At 45.9% G+C, this 21,233-nt stretch overlaps 1 protein-coding gene across 1 annotated transcript in view; it reads right to left on the bottom strand.

Moving 5' to 3' along the window:
* The window catches only part of PTPRN2 (protein tyrosine phosphatase receptor type N2), a gene marked incomplete at its 3' end in the record, with an annotated part of 669,211 nt that overhangs the window by 105,029 nt on the left and 542,949 nt on the right, over window positions 1-21,233 (bottom strand). The window contains exon 13 of the mRNA XM_081996867.1: window positions 2,427-2,639. Within this exon, the coding sequence (XP_081852993.1) occupies window positions 2,427-2,639 (213 nt within the window). The remainder of the gene's footprint in view (window positions 1-2,426; window positions 2,640-21,233) is intronic.

Here is a 21,233-nt window from a genome sequence, read left to right as displayed (position 1 = left end):
AGTAGATACTTAGGAAACACTTAAGAGAGGAGAACACAGTAGGTACAATTTTGAAAGCTACCTGCTTTTTTCTTGCCCTGTATTAATACAGGTTACATTATTCTCCTATGGGTATCAGACAAGATGAGGAAAAAGATAATTGATGCTTTTCTGAGACTTAATTGATGTTATCCAAAACATGCATCACGCCAGATATCCATTACATTTAACACAGCTCAAGACAAGGCAGTTTTGACAGTGCGAATAGGGCTCAATCCCTTCTCTCTTCAAATCCACGTGAATAGTTTATTATATACAGATCCAGGCTCAGTGATTCATTTTGATAAAACGCTACTTAGCGGCATCAAAACTGCCCAAGTATTTTGTCTGCCTATACTGGGGCCTCCTACTGCTGCCATTGAAACAAATGGCAAAATTCCCATTTACTTCCACAGGAGGAGAGCCAAGCCCTTAGAAACCTTTGTATTTAAGGAAAAACATTTTTCCTCCCACTCATGACTACAGTTCCCCTGAAAAACCAATGGAAATGTTTAAGAAGTCAGGTGGTTAGGACTGGGCCCAAAGGTCAGGAACAAAGAATATTAATACAGTCTTGCTACTGAAAAACTGAGCAGCATCCTCAAAGTGTTGTTGTTGTTTTTAAACAGAAAATGTCACACTCAGATCTAACTAGGAAGATTTAAAAATATATATAAATCTGGGAAGAAGAAATGAAGCACACATTTCATTTAGTGTCTGGATTACAGATTCTTATTAAACAAACCAGAGCTCATTATAAAATCAATATCAACTTAACCACTAGACTCCCAGGAGAAATGGCAAAAAAGGTCACTCCAAGAAATTCAAACAATTTTCCTGCTGGAAGGGCACGATTTTAATTACAGATACTATTAATTAGAGCTGTCAGTAGGAAGATTGTCCTGTTAATTATCACAAATTCAGTTTCAAGTGTGATTTTGGAACCTGGAGGGTTTTTTTTTTTTTTAAATTAAGAATTCTTATTTCTGTATTCATGTTTAATGGAAGAAGATGCTGACTACCTATCGCTTCTGTGGTCTAAATAATCCAACACCAAGTTCCCTATTAAAACCAAACAAAAATATTTACAGCCACAGACTCTTTGGCCAACAAAACTGACCTGACAAACTGCTGTTTTGTTCACATTTTATCCTGGAGGACACTCCTTTTTTCCACTGGAAATGCTCTTGCTCTCTCTTGCTTTGGAAGTCATTAAATTTAAAGATGTAATTTAAAGATTTTTTTTTCTTCAAAGTAAACACTCCGTATAAACTGCAAACCAAAACCATTCCTGAAGATACTAATTGTTACCGCAACATTCATATTTACCATTCTGTACCAAAATCTCCCTGGACCCAGCCTGTGGAGATGTACTCAATACATTACATCTTTAACATAGAAGAGGTACAGGCAGACCCAAACTTTGCGAGGAAATGGGACTTTAGTCCTGTATGACTCCCAGCTGCCAATCTGAATCTATCTCAGCTCCAGAATACAGAATGGCCATAACGTCTGAGCCTCAGCAGAACAAGAAGGTAAAATAAAACTTGACAGAAGAGTGCCGTTGGCGAGACCCTATGGGTGCACAGCAGACACGGATACTATAGCAGGAATGTTTACACATTCTTCAATTCTTTTTCCTGGTCACACTCCAAATATTGTGGGATAGCAGACCAGAGCTGTGTGGTGTATGACCATAACACATGCATTACCGCACCGATAACACACCAAGAAATAAGTGCCATGATCTAAAACAAACTTCAGGAAGAGATGCAGAGCGTCTCTCCACCCAATACTTTTGAGACAGAAAGCCTGAGGTTTCTGATTTATTTCAGGGAATCTGAGTACAGTCCTCCCGTATTACTGGGTACACATCTGCTACCATTGTTCTCCCAGAACCAGTCCTGGTTTACCTCCCCATCTATCAGCATTAGATTTCATTTTATCTGAATAATGGCAGAAGGTGGCAACAGATCGGGTCAAAGGCTCTTTTCATATCAGACCCTGAAGAAGTCGATTACTCAAAGAGAGAGACATCTTCAGATAACCGTGCAATCCATTCCTCATAAATGTTAAAGATTTTTCGTTATTAATAGTGGCAGGGGTGACAGATTATGGATATTAATGTTATTTTTCAGACAATTTCAATGGCAAGGGCTTCTTTTTTCTTTTTTTTTTTCTTTTTTTTTAATGCTTCTAATTAGGCACGAATTTACAGCGACTACCAGAACAGCCAAGATTAACACCCGGCAGTAAAAAGCTGCTACACCGAATCCGCGGGAACATGAACGGAGCGGGGGGGGGAACATCGGGAACAGCCCCCCCGGCTCCCAAGACGAGGAGGGTCCCCCCGGGCCCCGCGGGGCACCCCGGGGAGCAGGGCCGGAGGAGGAAAGCTCGGTCCTTACCTGATAAGCAGCGGGGGCGTCGGAGCCGGCGTCGGCCCCCAGGGCCGAGAGCTTCTCGGTCAAGCGGCGGCGGGCGCGGTGGCGGAGGCAGTAGGCGACTCCCGACGCCGCCAGGACCCCGGCGATGCAGGCGAGGGAGAGGAGGGTGAGGAGGAGAAATTTGGCGGATTCTGCCTCTTCCCCGCGCCGCGGGAGCGGCGGGACGTTGCTTTTCTGCAGGGGAGGAGAGAGAGGCAGCGCCTGAGTTGCGCGGTCGCGGAGCAGCGCGGGAGGGGGAGCCTTCACGCCCCGTCGGGGGAAACACCCTGCAGCGCTAACTTTCAGCCAAGGATGGAGGCAAGCGGGCGGGCAGGGAGAGCGCTGCTGCCATGCCCCCCTCCATCCCCTCCTCTCCCGGCGGCTTGCGTTTCACTACCGAGAAGCGGAGGCGGGCGGGCGGGCTGGCTGGCTGCGCGCAAGCACCGCGGCGCGCCCCGCAGCTCCGCGCTTCCCCACTCTCCGGCCTCGCCACCCCATATCCAGGGCCAGGGGCTGCGAGGGGGGCAGCAAGGGAATATCCGAGTTTTTTTTTTTTTTTTCTTGGAGTGAAAAATAAAACACGGAACAGAGGGGAAAAAAAAAGTAGGTGGCGGTCCTTCCTTTTGTCTGTTGTAGAAGGAAAAAGGATAAAAGAGCCCGATAGTTCCCAACTCCTCCGGATTCCTATTCTTTTTGCAGCAATAGGAGAGAATCCTTCTAGTGCATTTCACTTGTCTCCATGTGCTAAAAAGTTGTACAATAATTTCCCCTCATTAGCTTCATTATAAGCTATATTAGCAACAATTAAAAACGCAACATGAAAATGAAAAGACCAGGCACGCAAATTGCAGCAAGACTCATTTGGCCTGCATTCCCCCTTTCACAATTACCAGGGAAATGAATTGAAAAGCACGCCCCTGCCTCAGTCCTGGTTGCTACAAGATGAGAACAATTAGCAAACTCCTTTCCACCACCTAATTTCGCGTGGTAACAAAATGGATTTTTCCCCATGAATGCCTAGCCGGCCTATTCATTACCTCTCCTCTATTAGTAATTTTCTGCTCCGTATTCAGCTAGCCAGCTCTTAATTTCCTCCTGTCTTGCAGTGTACACAGTGGCTCTTATGTCAGGCCCGGTCCATTTTTATCTTGTAATCATAAAGGCCACCAAAGCAATTATCGCTGGTCTTGACTGTAAAAGCTTGTCATTAATTAGCCTCCTTGCCTTCAGTACCGCGGATTAGCCGGGGCTGAGGCTGAGTTAATGGCAATGCAGGTTCAGTAAGACGCGCGGGTTTGCCGGCCTGGGTGCCGGCTTTGCTAAACCCCGGGCGGCGAGGCATGGGCCGCCCGCCTCCGCGCCCGCGCAGCCGCCTCCGCGCCCGCCGGACCGGCCGCCTCCTGCCTCCCTCCCCTAAACCGCAGCCGGCCCCTCCTCCAAATCCCAACAGCCACCAGGAGGACGGGGCGGCCCCCGCGGAGCCCCCCGAGACGGGATGGGGGGGCCGCCCCGACGGCAGCCGCCGCCTGCTCGCAGCTCCCGCTGCCTCGGCCCCGAGGCGGGGGTACCGGGCTGCTGGGCTCTGCCATTAGCATCGCCCTGAAAGACCGCCGTCCCCTCGGGGCCGGGAGTCGCAATCTGCATCTGAACGGGCAGCTCCCGCGGAGGTGCCGGCGCCGCCTCCCCGAGCGGGACGTTCATCCGCGGGGCCGCGGAGCCCGGCCGCCCCCCGCCAGGCCAGGCCGGTCCGCAGCGCCGGGCGCTGCCGCGGAAGCTCTCCGCTCTCTGCTTTCGTGGCCACGGGCCTGAACGCTTTTGCTTCTCCGCGGGCCGTGTGACAGAGCCGCGCTAGCAGCCGGGGAAAGGGCTGTGCGGGAGGAACCATGCAAGCGGTGGGAGCAAAGTGCTGTCGAATGCCTCGGGTAAACACGGGGGGAGAGAAAAAGCGTGCTTGCCTTTCTCCCCCCGGAGTTATAGTGATTTTAGATGTTGCTTGCAAGTTCTGCTGGCAGTTTTCCCCGCAGAGCCGCGGCTGCCGTCCCCGGTGCTGGCTGCCCTTAACAAAAGAAGCGCTCGCCGAGACACCCCGCACGTCCCCAGCGCACGGCTGCACCCGGGAACGTGAAACACGGGGAAGAGTTAGAAACCTTCCGTGGGGTATTTGGCACGGTTTTCAGCTCGCTAAGCATCTTCCGTGGGGAGCCAGCGTGGCCGTGCCCCTAGTGATGGTCTTCAGGGAGGCGAGGTCTTCCAAAAACCCCACACATCTGAGGGGACCGGCGCCCACGCCTGCCCCGACCCTCCGCGCCCGGGACGGGGATTGAGGCCCCCAGCGAAGCCCCCTGGAAAGGACGAAGAGGGGCGAAGGGGCACGGCCACTGCCCCACCACGTCGGAGCGGCTGGTGGGGAAGGGAGAGGGGCTCCGCCGCGGGGCCGTCGGTCCTTCTCCCCGCTCCTTCCTCCCTCCTGCTTCACTGGCAGCGTCTCCGGAGCCGCTGCCGTCGGGACTCGGAGGGTTCCACTCTCTCCTCCCTGCCTCCGGGGGGGGGGATGGGGGTTTAGGGCCATCTCGGCCAGCTCCCGCGCCGCCCCCCGGCAAACACCCCAGCATCGGTGACTGCTGCCGGCTGCGAGACCCCGCATAAACGGCCGAGCGAAGCCGACGGCGAAGCCCCGCCGCCCGGCTCCTGGTCCCGCACCGGGCCGCGGGCTGGGGATACTCGGCGCCGCAGAGGGCAGCGGGGCCCGGCCCCCTGGGCATGCCCCATCGGGAAACAGCCCCCCTGCCCCCGTCTCTGCTGGAGAAACCCGCTGCCCTTCCGTCCTGCTTGATGTCTGACCAAACATCAAATTATGGAACAGGTGAAAATTAATCCGACGAGTTAGTTACCAGCTCCCTCCCTCTCTCCCCTCCTCCCTCCAGCACAGATTTCCCCACCCCACCTAAACCTCTGATTCTTCCCTGCAATAGGGCCCCAGCCTGAAACGGAGCCCAGGGTTAATTAGAGGCGTCCTGTCAGACTTGACTTGAAATGGAAAGAAAAATGTTTAAATATTTATGAATTTGACATTTACAGTCGGATGTCTTTTAAAGCAGAACACCTCTGCCTGTGCTCGTTGGGGCTGCCATGGTGTGTGTGCCTAGGGTGGAAGGGGAACAATAGCTGTTGCATAACAAGAAAAACAAATCATCCCCCCCCCCCGGCTTAACAAATAAATAGACCACATAAATTACTCATAATTAAATATTAAACTCAGCTCTATGTAACTATGCATTTTTTTAAACTTTATATAACAGAATATATTGACATCCCTCTGAATGATTTTCTCCTTGGAAAATTGTGTAGTATCACAGAGTCTCAGTGAAGGAAAAACCAGCTAATTCCTAAATTGGTGGCTTAGGATGTGACTAACTACGGAGGCTTTGGAGATGTTCAGCCAGTCTTTACTTGCTTTGAAATAGCCTGGCCTGAGCTTAAATGCTAGAAGGCAAAGATTCACCCTGTCTCAGAACAACCTACCACTTACATTCAACAGTGTTTGCCTGAAGTACAACCGTGTCTGTAAGGGTGTGTGGTTGGGTTTTGGCGTTTTTTTGATTTTTTTTCTTTTTTTTAAAAGGGAAGAAAGAATGCTTAGGACCTGATCTCATCTAAGCTTTCCCAGTCCCTCGACAGAACGCATTTTATATACACCCAAAAGTGAGTCAGTAACTAGAGCAGCCATAACGCTGGAGTCACAAATCACTGTTCTAATCAAAGAGCAGCGTCCTGTTCCGCAGTGTCATCCCATGATGCAGCAGAACAGCAACATTTCAAATGAATTCCAGGCAAATGTCAGTAAATATTTAATGTACGCTTTCATGTAAATAAGTTCTCACACCTATGTTGGAAGTGTAGGAGAAAGTCTTTGTAAGAGCAGAGAGGGGCTTCCCATGCAGTGATGTGAAAGCTCACCTTCCACATGCCTCAGCAGAATTATTTCCTTTAGGACACAGGGCCTGATCCTGGTCTTTGCTGAAGCAGAACTCTAACTGAAGTTGAGGTTTTGTTCTGCCTCAGAAATTTAAAAAGATATTCCTGCTTTAAAACCCAGTTTGGCAGTTACTGCACCTGACCTCTCTTCCATTGCAAAGGAAAATTCACTACAATTCATTTTAAAACAACTTGACATTATAATTTTTTGCAAGTTTTGCATGCCTTGATTTTTACATTTATATGAGACAGCTTTGTTTCTGAGCAATAACCAAAAAATGCAGATTTCTTCATAAACATAGGCAAAAAGATGAACTTCAGAATACTATTTGTTTCAAAATATTAGAACATTAAAAAACTCAAGAGGTGCTATTTTTAATTTGGAATTCACTATAGAATCTAATAAATGAGAGAAGTGAGGCGGAAATAATCATGTATTAATTCTGTGCATTACAAAATCTTTTCAGAAGCTATTATCAGAGCAAGAGGCATTGTGGTTTGGATTCAGGGTGGGAGAAATCCTTTGTGCAACTGAAAGCTATTGTTCCTCTGTGCAGATGAAATTGTACTTGCAAATCTGCCATTCAAGGAGGGGGGAAAAAAGTGCCTAGGCAGGAGAAAAGAATTCTACAAGAAAATCATTATTCTTAAAAATCAACTTCACTAAAATAAGTTTTAGTTCATGGGGTTTGTTTGGGTTTTTTTGTTTTTTGTTTTTTTGTTTTTTGAGAGGATCCTCTGCTAACAATCACAGCCACTGACATTAAAACAAACCATAAAGGATAAGTCTATTATTTCCTTAATATAGAAAGCATGAAGAAAGGGACATGTGTGGGTGTGTATGGAGAGAGAGAGAGAGAGAGATAATATGTATTCATATATATACACACACACATCTGTGTATGTCTGCTTGCTTAAATAAATCTAAACTTAAATTAACTTCCAGTAATTTCCCTCTCTAAGGTTATCTGCGACATAGGTTGAGATGTACTATGCTGGTTAAGTTTTGATAGGTTACTAGAAAACCAGAGAACCACTTTACATCAGGAGAAGCATGGCTATCCCAGTCTGTTCCCAGGAAACCTACAGATAAGATTTTTTTTCCTTTAGTAAAACAAGAAAGAAAACAGAAGGGAAAGCAGCATCCCTCTCAGTTTTGGTTCCTGCTTCTCTTCCTCTACTTTGTGCTCCCAGTCAGGTTAGACTGGGGCAGCGGGGCCTGGGGGTGTTCGCCTTCAGTCCATACAATATTTCTTGCGTTCAGCACCGCTCTCCCGAGTTGTATGGTCCGGGCTACTTGTTGGTGTTTTAAGGTACCATCTTTAGAGTTAGCGAGGCTTCTGCGGCCGCTGTCCTCTGCCTCCCTCTGAACAACCTGCCCCCTTGCCGGAAAGCTCGCCTGATGCCAGGCTCACTTTCAGCAGATGTCAGTTCATCACCTGAAATGAGGTCAATTTAACGCTTTTACTTGGCAGGATGAAATCAGATGGGAAGGTACTTTTTGCTTCTTTTAGGGGTTTGAAAGATTAGACAAATCGACAAACACAAAAGGCAGATGGATTTCTGGGAACTGCAGCTTATTCAAATCACTGAGAAAGGTCACTGCAAGAGCCACAGATCTATTCATCTGTTAGGGGTACAATGATCTTTCCACAACCTTCAACACCACAAAGCACTCCGGAGCGTCTCTATACCTTTTAGTAGGATTAATACCATGAACAATGACTGAATACAATCAAGAATTCAGCGAGTTCAAAGATCCCTTGATCAGTGGTGATATTTTCTTCTGGCTTCCTAAAGGCAAACAGAAGTGAAGTTTCTGGTTAGAGTTGCAAGAAATTATAGCTATTCTCCTGAATCCCACTACAAGCTGATGCTGAAATGCCAAAATGTCCAAGAAACCCAAAGAAGTTTGTGGCGTGGAAGGAATAAGGTTGTGAAAGAGGAAATCTAAGGAGCTTCAAGATTCTCCTGAGGATTTTTTTTTCCCTAAGTAGGCATTTAGTTAAAGAGCGTGGCACAAAAGCCTATGAGCATCACTGAGACACTGGAGGGGTAACACACGGCTCAGACCGGACAGTCACATCCATGCCTGAGGTAGGTGAGCTAGAGACGGAGGAGCACGGCGGCCTGTCCTGCCCGAAGCCGCCCACCGCGCCTGCCTCTGGGCTGGCGGCAAGCAGAGGAGGGTGCGGAGACGCCACAGTGAAGGAACTTCGATTCCCATGTCTAAGGACTCGGGAGCAATTAGGGGAAAGCAGGAGAATGGGAGCACCGGGAAGCAGGGTTCCTCCTCAGCCCAGGCTTTGTAAGCCAGAGTGAAACAGATAAATAGAGGGACTCAGCACGTCCAAGTCATAAAGTGTCAGAGCCCGAGCCAAGAGGACGGTCAGTGATAGCCGAGCTTAATCAAATGTCTTCAGCAAGCAAGAGAAACACAAGCCGTAGTGCCAGCGCTGAGCTAATGCCGATGCTGAAGGCACATAATTTAGGGATTAGATAAAGCGCCCTTAGAGTGCCAACAAGCCAGCCGTCTCTCGGTAGCACGCTGGCAGCGCCGGAGGCCCCGTCGGCGGAACAGCCGCCCCGTCTCGCCGCGGGCCGGGCCGGGCCCCGCGGCCGCCCCCGGCCGGGGATGGGGCTGCGGCGGCTGCCTCCGCGCACCCGCCGCAGGGGGCCCGTCCTCGGGGCCCCGAGCCGTGAGGCGGCCGAGGGGAGTGGGAAGGACACCCCCTCGGCCCGCCGGGCCCACTGCCCCGTTCCGCCCCTCTCCCGTTTGACGGCCCCGAGTCCCGGGGCGTCCTCGGGGCACCGCTCGGCCGCTCCCTGCCTCCCCTCCTCCGCTCAGGCTCCTTCGCGGGGACCCGGCCTGGACCGACGGCGCCGGCAGCATCTGCCCCCCATCCCGCCCGCCCCCAGACCCAGCTCCTCCGCCCCACGCCGCGCACACGGCTCCCACGCGAGCCCTAGCCGGGCCGCCTCGAAACACGGCGCTCCCCGCCCCCCGCCGCATTTACCTGCTGCCATGGCACCGCAGCCGGCGTGCCGGGACGCGCTCCTCGCTGGGAGGGCTCCGCGCCGCTCGCGGAGCTCTAGCAATCCTCCTCGGGGCCCAAACTTCCCCCTCTCCCCCGCGACCCCCCCTCCCGCCCCACTCCCCTCCTCAGCGGAGACAAAGGCGGCGGCAGGCACAAGCGCTCTCCTCGCAGCCCGCAGCCGCCCCGCGGCGGGGCGGGGGGAGCCGCCGTCCGCGGGCGGTCCCCGCGGGACGCGGGCGCGGGTGGAGGATGCCGGCGCGCCCCGGCGCTGCCCTCCTTATATCGGGCGGGCGGCAGCGCCGCCGGGGCCGCACATGGCCCGTCCGCCGGTTGCTATAGCGATGCCGCCCCTCCACGTGTTGCTGGCAGCAATTGGCTGAGCCGGCCCGGGCTGCCCCGAAACCCCTCGCCGGCTGCGGCCGTGAGTGGACACGGGCCGTGTCACTCACTTGGAAAAGCTGTTTGGGGTTTCTGCGGTGGATTGGGGGGGGAGTTGATTAGGGTTTCGTTTTTGGTTTGTTTGGGGGCTTGTTTTTTTGGGGGGGGGTTTGATTTTTACGCGTCCCCCCATCTTTTTTTTTTGTTTGTTTTTTGTTGTTGTTGTCACTCTTGCAAGATGGAAGCGGAGGGTAAAACAATAACGGAAAGCCAAAAATAAAATCAAACAAGGACAGCGAGGAAAACCTAAAGATCATTTGCATGACAATACAGCAAAGCAGCCCGCAACGTTTCTTCCTGAAAAGACTTTCCTCTGTAAAAAAAAACAACCAACCAAACAACAACAACCAAAAAAACCAAAACCAAAACCCATCACACAGTGCCAAGCAAAGGAGATCCAAACTTTTCCCCCTCCCGTCCTGGTTCCCCGAATACCGCAGGGAATTAGGCGGAAGCCGTGCGGGACAGCGGCGGAGCCCGGCGGAATCAGGCGCGGCAAGGACAGCTGAGCGCGCCCGGCGCTGCAACCGCTAACTCCCAGTTGAAGCCGCTTTTCCGCGCAGGTGCCCGGGGCAGTACCGACCCTTATAACGCACCGAACCCTGCAGTTTTCCCCGTCTCCCCCAAACTACAGCACGCCGCCGACACACACGCTGCGGGAGCACCCCCGAAGCAGCTCCCTGCGGAGTGCCCGGGCTGCGGGACAGGAGCGAGCGGGGAGCGGGGCTGCCGGGTGCGGGTGACAGGTCCTTGGGAGGCCCCTTCAGACCCCCCCCCCGCCATGAAGCGCCCTCCCGCTTCCCTCTCCACATTGTTTCCCAATGACCCTACAGCTGGGGGTGGCAGGGAGGGCAGAGCTGGCCCTCCTCTGGCCGCGGGGGGGGCACCCTCCCTTCCCCTTCCCCTTCCCCCTTCCCTTCCGCAGTCCCCGGCCACCCCCGTCGCCGTGCCCCAGCCTCCCTCGGCTCGGGCGGCGGCAGCCCCTGCCCGCCCCCCCAGGCAAACCCCTCCTGAGCCGAGAGAGACGCAAATCGGGGCGGGGGAGCAGCTCCCCCCGAGGGGATCCCCCTACCCTACCCCGCTCCCCTCCCCACCCGCGGGACGGGGCGGAGGGGGCGGCGTGCGGGGGTGGGATGGGATGGATGGACGGGGCGGGCCGGGCCGCCCCTTCCCCACACCCCCGCCGCACCGGCAGCCGTCGGGGGCACGGCCCGCTCCCGCTGCAGCCCGCCCGGCCCCGGCGGGCGGCCCGGGCTTCCCGGTGACGCTGCAGCAACCCCAGGTAGCTTTTCCCTTTTCCCCGTCTTTTTTTCTCTCCTCCCCCGACAGTATTGCTCCTCCCAGCGCCCCTCTGAAGGCCGCTCTCGGTAAGGACACGGGCCTGCCCGGGGAGCCGCGGAAGGGCGGAGGGCAGGCTGTGTCCCCAGAGCCGCCCCCGCCCTAGAGCCCCTCTTCGCTTAACCCTACACGGCAGCACCAGAAGTGTCATCAGCACCCACCGCACTGGGGCCTCCTGCTGTGTTCAGAACAGGCAGAGCAGCTGTGCCATAGCCCCCCCAACCACCCACGCACACCCACCCTTCCCACCCCAGACTGATGTTTGCATCAACGCCGGTTTTGACAAGAAGGTTTCTGGGGAGAAGAGGGACTCCTCACGCTCCTACCTGGCTCCTGATGACGGCAAATCCTTCACGTTCCCACAGACTAACGCAAACTTGGCTTCTCCAAACATTTAATCAGCAACATTTTTAGTGCACGCTATCAACTTATTACGTTGTCAGGCTGTCAGCCTGATCGCACTCTTCCTCGTCTAATATGATCCTGCCCCGGTGAGAGCCACAGCATACATAATTTGCACACTAACCTGTATCACTTAAGTTGAAAGATAAATGAACCCGCCAAGAGATTTCGTTAAAAGGACACCTGTCTTTGCATATTGATCCTTCTAATGAAGTCTCTGAAACTGATAAATACTTCCATTAGCTTTGTAGTTTATATTTCTTATTTACAAATCCATACGGATTATGATCTCCTGAGCAAATACTGCATCTTTTCAGAACCGTCAAGTGCTGAACTGGTTGAACATTAAAACAGACCGACCAAAAGTGTCAAGAGAGAGCAAAATGCTATTTGAAATACGTATTTTTTTAACAGTGAAATTTTGAGACATTTGTAGTGAAATTTAAAATACCTTCCATTTTTATGTCATTTTCATTACTTTTATCACGTGCTAAATACCACCTTTGAAGGGATGGCAAGTATCTTCGAGAGTTATGCCACAGGGAAGAAATTATTTAAACATAGATGATTTAATGTGTTCTTCATGAAAAATGTAGGATGTGTTGCCAGATAGAAGAAATAATTTTCAATAGTTTACTAATTTAAAACTTAAAAACTCTTTTTAAAGTTTTCATAGCACTGTTACAGTCTTTATTCGTGAATTGACTTACTCGTACTTGGTAAAACTTCATTTTCTATTGAATAACTTAGATTTAGGTGATGTAAATACATTTTCCCATATGATTTAATGCATTTGTAAATGGGAAAACAAACATCAGACGCATTTCAGTATAAAACTTCTAGAAAGTTTCATGTCTTTTTCTTGGAAAACACTCGAAATCGAAAGTAAAAATGACTTTGAGACAGTTTCTCTGTTTTTAGCACATCCAAAATACCAGTATTTTGAAGATTTGCATTAACATTCATCTAAGCTGATCTCAAGAGCTGTATTTGAACTATGCCTAAACTCAAAATATTATGGATCCTGCGATATCAATGAGAATGATGCTGAAATGTATTTCCAGTTCGCACAGAACAAACCCCTTGTCTTAGAAGCAGCAACATTTGTTAGGACTCCCTAAAAATCTGTTCTTCATAACCGGATGCTCAAAACCACACTGACGTTTTTGCCTTGATTTCTGTCTACAAATCTGTCTGCAATTTTAAGTTTAGTCACTTCTTTCTGCAAATGCATAAACAATGCGTAGCAGGAAATAGATTTTCATTCTTTTGAGGGATGTATGGTAAAGCTAAAATGCCATTTTATCTCATTTGTTGTTTTGTTTAAAAGTTTTGTCTAACATCCTTTGTAGCCTTGCTCCTTAAATACAAATCCAACTATGTTGCAGAGGATTTGCCACAGATTTTTTGTCTGTGAGGATCTTAAGAGTAAAGCTGAATTTCCTTCACTCCTATGAACAAAAAGTCTTTTCCAAATATTAACTTCCTATACACTTTTTTTTTCCAAATTACCTTAACTTTAGGAACACAGGTATTAAGAAAGAGACAGAGCCCCTGTGTCTTGAAAACACCACACCTTTCTTATAAACAAAACCAACACCTAGGACCATAATTTGAAAATGGATTTAGCAGTATTTTAACCACTAAACTTCACTGAATTTTATGTCTTATCTTCTCATGCTCATCTGTGAAGATCAACACCAGACACTTTGTACTTCCAAGCAAATTCTAGAGCTCTTAGCTTTATTAGGAAAATGATTTCATTCTGGCTAAGATTGGAATCTAATTAATCTGTCTTGCATTTTAAAAATGATAACTAAATTCAAGCTGCATACTATTCTTCAGAGACAGCTTAAAATATTAATTAAGTAAAGAGTGCATTTTCCATTTATTTTAATTACATTAATACAGTTTCAATAAATAAAATAGTTCTATGCTTCATCAAATCAAACAAACTTGAATGCAGATTTTCTATTGATTACTGCCCTGTTCACACTGGCCCTTTTGACTTTTTATTTTTAAATAGGGAAGAGATGCAGAAATGTTTGGGGGTTCCCATTAGTGAAATGAGGTCTGACTGTCTGAAAAGGTCAGCTCAGCCTTCTAGGAGGCTGACATAGCCCTATAAAAGTGACATTCTGATAACATATTACTTATAAAGGTGATCAGTAATATAAAACTGGATGCCTTTATAGACATTTTTAAACAAATTAAGATTTTCTTTTGTTACATTTTTCCAAGCAAATTCAAAAATCAGATCTCTCTGATCCACTTCCCTATCACGCTTACTGATCCACAGACAAAATATTGCAAAGCAACTGGATGAATTGTGCTTTTAATATTCAATTTAATTAAAGCTGACATATTTTAGATTTGCAGGTGAAACTCTTTCTCAAGATAAACCACAAAACAAGACAGAAGCAGTCTTCTTAGTAGTTACGTCCAAAACCAGTGTCATTCTACCTAATTCAATAATAATTCTATCCTTCAAATATTTGAGCAGCAACATCAGCTGAAGGAAAACTAAATATTGAAGAAAAAGTTTCAAAATACCTCAGGAGTCACAGCAGGTGTTTTGAAACATGTCCTTTATACATTTCAGAACAGTTTGAGTCCCTTTGCAATTCAGGGCCCTATCCTGCCCACCTCAATCTGTGAAATTCATTATAAATCAACAGAACTAATCAGAATAGCAACCGGAACATAATAATAAATGTTTTCAGTGTCAGGATTTACGTAAATCAATATTTCACCAAAAGTACTTGCAATATTGAAAACTTAATTGCTTTGTGATTAGGTTTATATTCATATAATATAGATAAAAATATTAATGTAAGTTTTAACACAAGACTAAATACTGTTATTATGAAAAGCCGATTAAGAAACTTCTATATAAACACCAACTCAAAACCTGTTTAATGGTAAACGTTAACATTATGAGAAATTCATTTTACACTGTGATCTTGTTATAATAAAATGTGGCTATCGCTGAAATGCTGAACTTATGTTACGCATCAGTCCTGTACATGCCAAGAATTCAGAGAACTGTTAGGTATCACTTTTCTCTACTGTAACATGGGCAGATTAGTTTTGTTAAAGCGCTATCTTACTATTGTCCTGAAAAGGGTGTTTATTTCTTCTTTCCTGAGATGGAAACAAACTAGTACAGTTTACACGTGAAAAAATATTTTGAGAATAGTAGCCAGTGCTGCAAATCTGTATGAGATTTGAAATCAAGATGTGTTTCTTCTGCCTTTGACACAAATATTGCTCTTTCTATCTTATCTTCTAATACTGGTAGCCTCAGGACGAACATAGATTACGTTAGAAAAGTGTCCTTCATTATATTGATCGAAATTCACTTCCAACCTACCTGAATCTGATGTTGGAACATTTTTATTAGCTTTAAATTGTTTACATTATAAATTTAAAATAATAAAATGCTTTTATAAATAGTTTAAAGTTCTAAAGCAGGTGGTTTACAAAGTCCTTATGTGCTTTGTACAGTCCCATTGAGTTTCTTTTTACACCCACCTTGCATTTCTGATTGCAGAGAAAGACCATCTCTGTGGAAAACGCAGCAATGCCTTTCATGAAAACACACTGAGAGAGCATTTAAATTGCTGCACGAAGTTTTAACAAATGTCAGAATTACAGAGCACTGTCAGACCACCGGAGGTTCATGCACCGGTAGTACTCCACCGTATTTCAGATTTCTAGTTGGTGCTCCCATTCCTTTAGGGTCCCTGAAAAGGGTCTTGCTTTTGTGTTGTGACACACAGAAATGGTGGGAGTCCGAACAGCGTTAGCGATACCACCGGTAATACTGGTCCCGGAGCTGGGTTTTAACTGGTAATTTGGCAGCGATGCCAGGCACCCAGGAAAATCCTTCTCATACTTTCACTATATCTAATAAAGACACCACCCTCACGCCCACCCCAATTCCTTATTTTGGAAGGCGATTTGGCAGGGTTTTCCCCTTCTTTTTCTCCTCCTACTGAAGAAACGGCAAAATGCCCCTTGCTCGGAAGCAGGCGCTTGGTCAGTAAGTAGGCACGCTGTGCGTGCCGTTTTTAATGTAATTAGATTCCCGAAAGTACAAACGCTTACCAAAAAGAGAAAGATGACCCTGACACGCGTAGGAAGGAGGATGGAGACTAGATAACTTTCAGAAAGTCTCTTTTCTTCTCCGAGTCACACAAGCATCGAAGAACATTGAAAAATTTTGCCTTTTCTGGCTGTGGGAACAGGAAGGTGACTACATCCGTTTACGCAACCACAGGCTATAAAACCTAGATAAGTAATCATGTGTGACGGCGCGCTAAAATGAATTTTAAACAGTCATTTTAAAAATACGTGCTTTAAATTTATGCCTTCAGATTACATATGAAATCAGAAAGATTGGTGAAAAGGTACTTACCCTATGTTTTGCATTTTGCATGGGATGAAGCCTGCGTATAGACACTCATTAGATTTTTTTCAATTAATTTCAAAACAAAGTTCTATAGATTTAAAACTCCATTTAAACCAGTAAGACTTTAGAGTCACTGCTTTACTGACACAGGTATGTCAATTTACACTAAATGTAGGTGTGGTCCGTAAGCTTTTACCTGTACACAGACACTTGGTGTTTGAAGCAATTATCACTGAAGTCTCATTTTTTTAAATGGAAGAAGAGGAGCAACAGCGCTGATTTATATGAACAGAAGCCTTCACCCTTAAACAGTGGTCTTACCAGTGGCACTGACAGCTATGTCCACATGCCTATCATTGGATCCCCATGACTTCGTCAGAGTTTTGGGAGGGCAAAGAATGAAGGGGTCATGCCAGAGCTTGATAAGACGCGCACTGACAAGCCTCTCATGCAAAGCTAATTGCAGAGGGAAAGCCAGAGCTCCTGAAAAGATCTTCTGTTCGTCACTTTTTTTGTGATTTGCTCAGGCTTTTGAAAGAATAGACCTTCTTGCCTCTTCCCTCCTTTAATCCCTCACTCTGTGTATGATAACTTTGTTCAAAAAAGTTTTCCAATAAATCTCAAAGATTTCTCTTCATTCAATATCAAATTTTAAATTGTCACTAATACTAATGATACAGCCCTTTCAATTGCAGAGCTCAAGCAAATTTAGGGGTTCACCATCCAAAACTATGTATAGAATTTAGTTTTCCACAATGAATTAAGATACTCTCCGACATAGCTGCTCCAAGGTTTTATGTGTTACATTTCCTTGTGAATTCAAGGAAATTAATGAGAAACAGTACTTACGGAAACACTTCCTCTGGAAGTCCTTCCAGCCTCACTCTGATCCTGTCCTCAGAGCTCCTGAAGGCACCATGGAGGTCCCAGGATGGACTTCAAGCACACCCAGGGAAGAGCTGCAGGTTTGGTGCTTGGATCAGTCACTTTGTGGATAAAAGTGTAACTCTCCCCCAAGCACCTCAGAGGCCAGGAAATGGGTGCCACGATCAAAACTTACACCTTCTCCTACTGCCTAGCTTTGTAGGACAAAAGCACACTAGGGTCTGGCTTCACAGGAAAAAGGAAACTATGCCTTAAAGCATTGCATTGTTTACAACGCAAATGTACTGAACGTTTTTAGAGTTATAACTTTGATTAACAGAAACGTTCCACTGTTCAAGCTCTTTGAGCAAATGGAGAAGATGTTGAGAAAAAGGACGGGCGAAGGCATTCTTCAAGGCCTTCATTTTCCTAGCTCGTTATCTCTAACTCACTATTTTTAATACTTTTGTTCCTTTAGCTAAGTTAAGCCTTGGTATTGATTATCCTGTCTTCTGTTTCACTAAGCCAAACAGTTGACCTGGCACTGCTGGGGACTACTTTGCTGTAACCCCACTATGTTCCCTGACACATGCTTATGCCTTTCACCCTCTTTCTTGCTTCCCAAAAACCAAGTCAAGTCCATGAACCACAGAAAGTCCTTTGGTTCCTAGTTAAGGGCTCAAGTGATGTGCAACCTGTCTCTTGGTCTCCTGCTGGTCTGAAAGGGCTCATAACAAATGCAATTTCTTTTCTTTTATGTTCAATATATTCTGTTAATCACAATTAAAAATCAACTGAAACAAATATCATCTCTTTAGAAAAGTTACCATAGAAACAACACCAGAGAATTCCCTTTAAAAATGTCAAGATTTCCCTCACATTTAAATAGGGGCTGCCAGGCATTACTCACGCACCATTAAAAACTGCAACATATCCAGTGAGTCATGAGTTTAAAAATATATCCATAAATATACGCTCTTTCAAAGATAGAGATGTTTTTGTCTCAGTAAATATGTATCACGACATAACCCAACTTCTGATTTTATCCTGTTCTGTTTTACATCCCCAGAGAAAGCTCGAACGCTGTCGTCTCTTGTTCAACTGATTGAGGAAGGAGAGAACAAAAATCAAGAGTGACAAAACACACAGAATGTGAGAAATACCAGCAAAAGCTAGTAAGAGAGGAAGAATAACTTTAATACATATTTACATGGTAGCAGACAAGATGAATGGAATGAAAAATGTCTGCAATGAGACACAGTGCAGACATTGTCCACACACAGAGAGAATTTTAATGTTGTATCTTAAAATAAGAATTTTTTAAATATAGAAATTTCCTAATTTAAACTAATTGAGGCCATGGTATTGTGCTCTATCAGTTAATTTCCATTTCTTTGTGCCGTTCTGTAGTATAACATTAATCTCACATACTTTTCTACTCCATCCTTCTTCCGTGGGATCACTGGCAAACTCTGAGAGTTTGGCAGAGTAGAAGAAGGTCCATCTGCATATGAAACTTTGATCATATGGAAGCAGAAGAAAATATGCTGGAGTCAAAGTGGAAGGTGCTCCACAAGTAATAATAATGCAAATTTAAAGAAAATGCAGAATTGGTCACAAAGAAAGCTGATAAATAGTTTATTCATAAACTCTTGCATATTTAGAGGAGATAATAATATAAAGGCATTCTGCCTTCCCTTTGCATTACTGGCTCTGCTGTAGATAAATAGCATGGCTGAATGGAACCAGATTAATAATAATAAAGACAGTTTTCTCATTTTCTTTGTAGTAGAGCCCACCTGAAAATGAGGAAAAACAACAAAACTGAACTATTTTTTGTTCTGCAGTCTCTTGTAGAAAAGTTCAATTTCTTTCATTTTCTTAATGCAAGGAGTCTTAGAAATTTGATTCTGAATTTTTAGTGGTAGAAATCCTCCCATTCCTGCTTAGTCATATTTCCTGCTCTTTTATCCTTTTTTGTCCATTTTTCCTGGTTTGTCACTTACTCAGAGAGAAATAAATACTGAAGAACAGATAAAAGAAAAACAATAAATCCAGATTAAAAAAAAACACCAAACAATATTACTTCTTCCAGTACTCAGTTTTTGCCGAAATTTAAACTTGTCAAAAATGCTGTAACCATTTCCCGTATCAAAGAGAAATCTCAAATAAAATTTTATTAAAATCTTTAGCCACTTACTAATACTATAATTATTACACTCTGATGGTTACAATATACCTTCATTTTTTTGCTGTCAGAATTGTGTCTTCTGTTCCCACTTAACTGAATGACATGGAAAAAGAAGAATAAACCCAAGGAATGAAACTGAGATTACGAGGTGAGGAGAGGTGTGGTATTAGGACAGATGTATGTAGAAGGCACCAACAGGAAAACATATTCTGGAAGTGACACCACATTTTAAATTAACTTTTAGGTTTTGATTACGTATTTTTTGCCAATCAGAAAGACAAACACTGGTAGTATTTTTCCTCCTAAAACCAGGAAGGGCAGTGCATAGTACAGCTATAACTGAGGTATCTTTGATATCTTGCTTCCAATTTAGTTTCCTCCTATTTCTAATTAGAGCAGGTTTCGGAAATATTTAGATATAATTTTTCACCAGCACTGATCTCATGAAGAGTCGAATTCCCACATTTAGCCCAAATTGTGCCCCAGCCACACTGATAAAAGGCTTTGCTCAGTAGGCATCTAGCAAGAGGCAATAACATACCATTGCCAGCAAGGAGTGCAGGGAAAGGTTTAGATATGAAACACAGGCGTATCGTGGCAAGTCTTCAGCTGGAAGCTGATTTTAAATCTTTGGTAATTGTGTGTATATTCAGTGCCACAGAAAGAGTTTCACATAGAAACATGTGTTTGTTTCAAACCCGACTTGTTTGACGTTGTCCGGATCAGCAAAACACATTTAGCGGTTTATGGACTCAGTACCATAAAATCACATGCTGCCCGTGAGAGCTGGACTTTGCATTTGGCTATCAAAGGTAGGTCATTAATGTGCTGAAGTTGCCCTGGCAGAGAGCTCCCCACTGACCACACATCTGAGCATGGGCTATTTTTATGTGAAGTGTGAGATTTGCTAAAGGGAGGTGCTAGTTTCTTCAGCAGACCTCCTCACCTCGTTTCTTCAGCAGGATGTATTTACTTTCTCTATAGTGAGAATTTCTCCATGTTCACCTGATCATTCATCTGCCTTTAGGTAGGAACAAATATGAAATAAGACTAACACAAAGGCCTGAGGTTCAGCCCTGAAGACCCTTGTGCACTGTCTTGTAGCTTTGCCACATATGAGTAATACAGCTCGTCCTAAAATCATGACAAAAATCTCTATGCCACTTCTCCGGTCTTCCCTCCGAAAGACAAGTCGCTGGAGCTGTAACAGTTTACACTGGGGAAGGTCTGTCCTCATCTATTTTTATTCACACATATGAATCACACTTCCATGCACCACAGCTAGAAATAAAACAGTAGTCCACCTCAAAGCTTTAAATTACTTAGGGCTTAATTAAGAGTATGATAGAACAGATATGAAATTTAAGATGCAGTCAGTGGGTAAATTAATGTAGGCACAAGCTCATGTGTCTGCTGTATACCTCAATCTGGTAGTTTCATGCAGAACAAATTTCCCACTCATTTTTCCCCCTAGACATAACATAGAGTAGTGTAATAACTATGATTAACATTATATGAAAATTAAACAATTTTGAAATTGCAGGGTTTGGAAACATGACTATCATACGTATGGCAAAGAAAAATGATATATTTCTACATCAGTTTCTCTCATACATGGAGGAGGGTTGGATCTTGGCCCACTCCGGTTGCTGCGTGACGCTCTGCAATTTTCAAGCAACCGCAGGGCTGGGGTAGGCAGGTCCCCGAGCACGCTCCTGCATCAAAGAAGCAGAAGAGTGGCTGTGTATCGATTCCTCCCAGCCTCTGTAGCACGGCCACTCCTTCAGGGTAGGAATACAATGCGAGTGCGTTGAAACAAGAACATCAAGCTTCTTTTTCGAGTGCCCCCTTTCACTTTTAATTAGGGTGATGCTGAGTGAGTGGTCCCTCAAAAGGGGAAATGTGTCAGAAAGACGACCAAAGCTTTCCTGTCTTATCCATTTGGGACAACCTATGCATCCTGCACGCTCTTCACAAGTTTGAGCATTCATCTGCATGGAAATGAGAGATGGAATAAGGTTGCAAATTACCTCTCATCCCAGCCATTTGATCTGGCACTTTTTTCAACAGAACTCCTGGTTCCAATTTTTTTTTTACAAGAAATTTCCCCGTTGAGCTTGGTTGCCTGC

Source organism: Phaethon aethereus (genome assembly GCF_964289735.1).
Source record: "Phaethon aethereus genome assembly, chromosome: 2".
Taxonomy (NCBI): domain Eukaryota; kingdom Metazoa; phylum Chordata; class Aves; order Phaethontiformes; family Phaethontidae; genus Phaethon; species Phaethon aethereus.
The sequence above is the reverse complement of the archived record's forward strand: the minus strand, read 5'-3'. Positions and strand labels throughout refer to the sequence as shown.